At 34.5% G+C, this 4020-nt stretch overlaps 1 protein-coding gene across 1 annotated transcript; it reads left to right on the top strand.

Annotated features, from left to right (window-relative positions):
- Positions 1–500: 500 nt before the first annotated feature.
- LOC142181791 (uncharacterized) lies at positions 501–932 on the top strand. The gene has a single exon (XM_075255328.1). The coding sequence runs from the start codon at positions 501–503 to the stop codon at positions 930–932; it is 432 nt and encodes a 143-aa protein (XP_075111429.1).
- Positions 933–4020: the final 3088 nt, after the last annotated feature.

Raw genomic sequence — 4020 nt, 5'->3', positions numbered from 1 at the left:
TGGGTGATGTTTAGAACATCAAGAAAGTTTGCTAAAGATTCAAAAACTGTTGAGAAATAATACTGTTAGAATACAGGGGGTAATTTAGTCATTACACACTGAGTTAGTTAAAGTTAGTTAAAGAGGTTAAATATTTGTTAAGATCATCTTTAGTTAGTTAAGCTCATTAGTTAGATTATATAAATAATTCATTGTAACACATTGGAGATCAGATTATTGAGATGAATAAAATCTAATTCACTCTATTTGTTCTCTCTCTCTCTCTCTCTCTCTCGTCTCTTCCAGTCCTCTTCTTCTTCATCTCTGCTTATTCTCTTCTTTATCCTCTTCCTCTTGTTCTATACAATTGTCACTTAGTTAAGAAAGATTTCATGGTATCAGAGCCTATGCTCGAAGAATTTCGAAGCTGAACTTCAATCTCTGGAAAAATTCAGAAAAGTTCTTGAGCTAAAGATTCAATTCAAGAGCACTCAAGAATCAGAAAGGGAAAACTCAAAGAAATGAATACTAGCAGAGATCTAGTAGATAATGGAGGTGTCAATGATGTACATGCAAACAATCCAGTGAATGGAGGAACTGCAGTTGCAAGAGTCGACTATAACCATCCCTTGTTCCTATGCCCGACAGATGTAAGTGGTATTCAAATTATCTCATTTCAGTTGACTGGGATTGAAAATTATTCAATTTGGCAAATATCTATGCGTGTTGCTCTGTTTGGTAGAAATAAATTAAGTCTAGTAGATGGAACATGCAAAAAAGAAGTTTTTCCAATAACAATGTGGAATCATTGGGAACGTGTTAATGCAATAGTTTTGTCTTGGATTATGAATTTTGTGTCTAAAGGACTATTAGAAGGAATCATGTATGCCTCTAGTGCTCAAGTAGTGTGGGATGATCTTTCTGGGAGGTTTAACAAAATTGATGGCACATGATCTTTTAATCTTCATTGAGAAATTGCAAATCTAAGCCAAGGAACATCATCTGTTTCTATGTATTTCTCCAAACTCAAGGATATGTGGGAAGAGTTTGAAGCATTAGTGCCTTCACCAGGGTGTGATTGTCCTAAGTCTAGAGATTTTGTTGTGTATCTGCAGAAACTGAAACTATATCAGTTTTTGATGGGATTAAATGAGTCATATTCTCAGGCTAGGGGTCAGATTCTTATGAGAAGTCCACTCCCAACAGTCAATCAAGCTTATGCTATAATTGTTAGTGATGAAAGCCAAAAATCAATGGCTGCAAATGCTGGAATTCTAGGTTCAAATCCAAGTACAAATGCAGAAATGTTTGATACTGCTCTATATACAAGAACTACTGGGAAATTCAAGAAAAACTACAATTTGTTCTGTGATTACTGCAAGTTTAAAGGTCATAATAAGGAGAACTGCTACAAACTGATAGGATATCCTCCTGATTTTAAGACAAAGGGGAGAAAAGGTACTAGAAATAATACTGTTGCTTATAATGTGATTTCTGATCAATTGGGATACAATGAAACAAATAAGAACAATTCTGTGAATGGAAACAAAAGAAAATCTGCAAATCAAATGGGTTCTAACAGTACTAGTTTGAATCAGTTAGGGAATCTTGGTACATGCACTCTTAGTAGAGAACAATATGATCAAATCCTGCAGCTACTCAATAAAATGTCTCCTGTCAGTTCAGAAGAAAATTCTTCAGCAAATGTAGCAGGCATATGTAATGCCTTAATAGCTACTACTTCTGCAAAATGGATAATCAACACTGGTGCTACTAATCGTATGGTAGCAGATATAAATCTGATAGACAGCTCTACTGTCAAGCAAACTCAGTGTCCTAAGAAAGTGTATATGCCAAATGATGATCTAGCTTATGTTACACATACTGGCACTAGCAGGTTATCAAACAGTATATCAGTGTCAAATGTGTTTCATATTCCTCAATTTAAATACAACTTGCTCTCTGTTGCTAAACTAACAAAGGAATTACAGTGCTCAGCCACTTTCTTACCTGATTTATGTATTTTTCAGGAACTCTTTACTGGGAAAATGAAGGGGATTGGTAGAGAAGATTGTGGATTATACATTTTTGAGTGCTCAGACAGTATAAGGAAAGAAGATGTTATGTTAGCTGCCAGAAGTGAAGATATTCAATCAAGTTCAAATATAGTAGATATAGATTTATGACACAAAAGATTTGGCCATGTCTCTACTAAAGTTCTGAATAAAATCATTCGTGTAAAGACATATATAATAGTTAGCAAGTTAAATAAGTTCACAATCTGTCCATGTGCAAAACAGACAAGGATTCCATTTCCTACAAGTAGCATAAAAACAACTGAGTGTTTTGCTTTAGTTCATATGGATTTATGGGATCCTTATAGGATTGCCACTCATGATGAAAATAAGTACTTCTTAACAATAGTGGATGATTTCTCTAGAATGACTTGGGTGTTTCTGCTTAAGTTAAAATCAGATGTGTGTACTGTTTTACAGCATTTATTTACCTATATAAAAACTCAGTATGATAAGAATGTAAGAGTTATAAGAACTGACAATGGAACTGAGTTTCTAAACTCTGCCTGCAGTAATCTATTTCAAACTCTAGGGATTGTTCATCAAAGAACTTGTGTTTATACTCCCCAACAGAATGGGGTAGCAGAAACAAAGCACATGCATATCCTAGAGGTCACAAGAGCTATAAGGTTTCAAGCTGGCATACCAATTAAATTTTGGGGAAAATTTTTTCTAGTAGTTGTATATCTTATAAATTGAGTTCCAAGTTCTGTGATTAACAATCAAACTCCTTATGAAAGGCTACATCACATGCAACCTATATATCAACATTTAAAGGTCCTTGGTTGTATGTGTTATGCTAAGGTTATAAATCAAGATGATAAACTGATGACTAGAACAAAACTAGCAGTTCACATAGGCTATTCAGAAGTTCAAAAAGGGTATGTGTTATGATCTAACAGAGAAAGTGTTTTTTGTTAACAGGGATGTGATTTTTAAAGAAGATGTATTCCCATTCAAATATCGAAAGACAAGCAGTCAACCTATATTTGTAAATCAAGTGCCAGTTGAACTACAACATAGCTGGTATTTATAAGCTCAACAAAGGCAAACTCCAAGTTATTCAAAACATCAAGATCAACTTAGAATAAATGAAAGTAACCTAGAAAGCTCATATTCTCCTACTAATACAGATATGAAAATACTAGTTGATCCAATGGATTATATATATCAGGTAGATGATGATACTTCACTAGAACTACAACAACATCAAGCTGATAGCTTACTACCAATGCAGTGCATCAGATAAATGATCAGACACAAAGTCTTCCCATTATGAATGCATGACAACTAGAATACAGAAGATCTAGTAGAGATAAACATCCTCCAATTTGGATACTTTGTACCTCTAAATGTTCATCAGGATATTCCATATGCTATTTCAAGGTACATTTCCTATGATCAACTTTCTTCTACATATTAAGCTTACATAGCAGCAACTTCTATAGAGACAGAACCCTCATCTTATGCAGAAGTTACTAAAGATCCTAGATGGATTGAGGCAATGAAAACTGAAATAGATGCTTTGCAAACAAACCATACTTGGGACATTGTATCATTTCCTGAAGGGAAAGTACCTATTGGATGTAAATGGATATACAAAATCAAATACAAATCAATAGGAGAAATTGAGAGATTTAAGGCAAGACTAATTGCAAAGGGATATAACCAAAAGGAAGGTATTGACTATCAAGAAACTTTCTCTCTTGTAGTTAAGATGAAAACAGTTAGAACAGTCCTAGCTATTGCTGCTGCAAAAAACTGGAACATACACCAAATGGATGTCTACAATGCTTTTCTTCAAGGTGACTTGTATGATGAAATCTACATGGAACTACCACAGGGATTTAAGAGTCAGGGGGAGAATAAACCTGTGTGCAGACTCATTAAATCCCTATATGGCCTGAAACAAGCTCCTAGACAGTGGAATGCAAAGCTAACTGAAGCACTTTTGAATAATCAGTTT

The sequence above is a fragment of the Nicotiana tabacum genome, chromosome 6 (genome assembly GCF_000715075.1).
Source record: "Nicotiana tabacum cultivar K326 chromosome 6, ASM71507v2, whole genome shotgun sequence".
Taxonomy (NCBI): Eukaryota; Viridiplantae; Streptophyta; class Magnoliopsida; order Solanales; family Solanaceae; genus Nicotiana; species Nicotiana tabacum.
The sequence above is the reverse complement of the archived record's forward strand: the minus strand, read 5'-3'. Positions and strand labels throughout refer to the sequence as shown.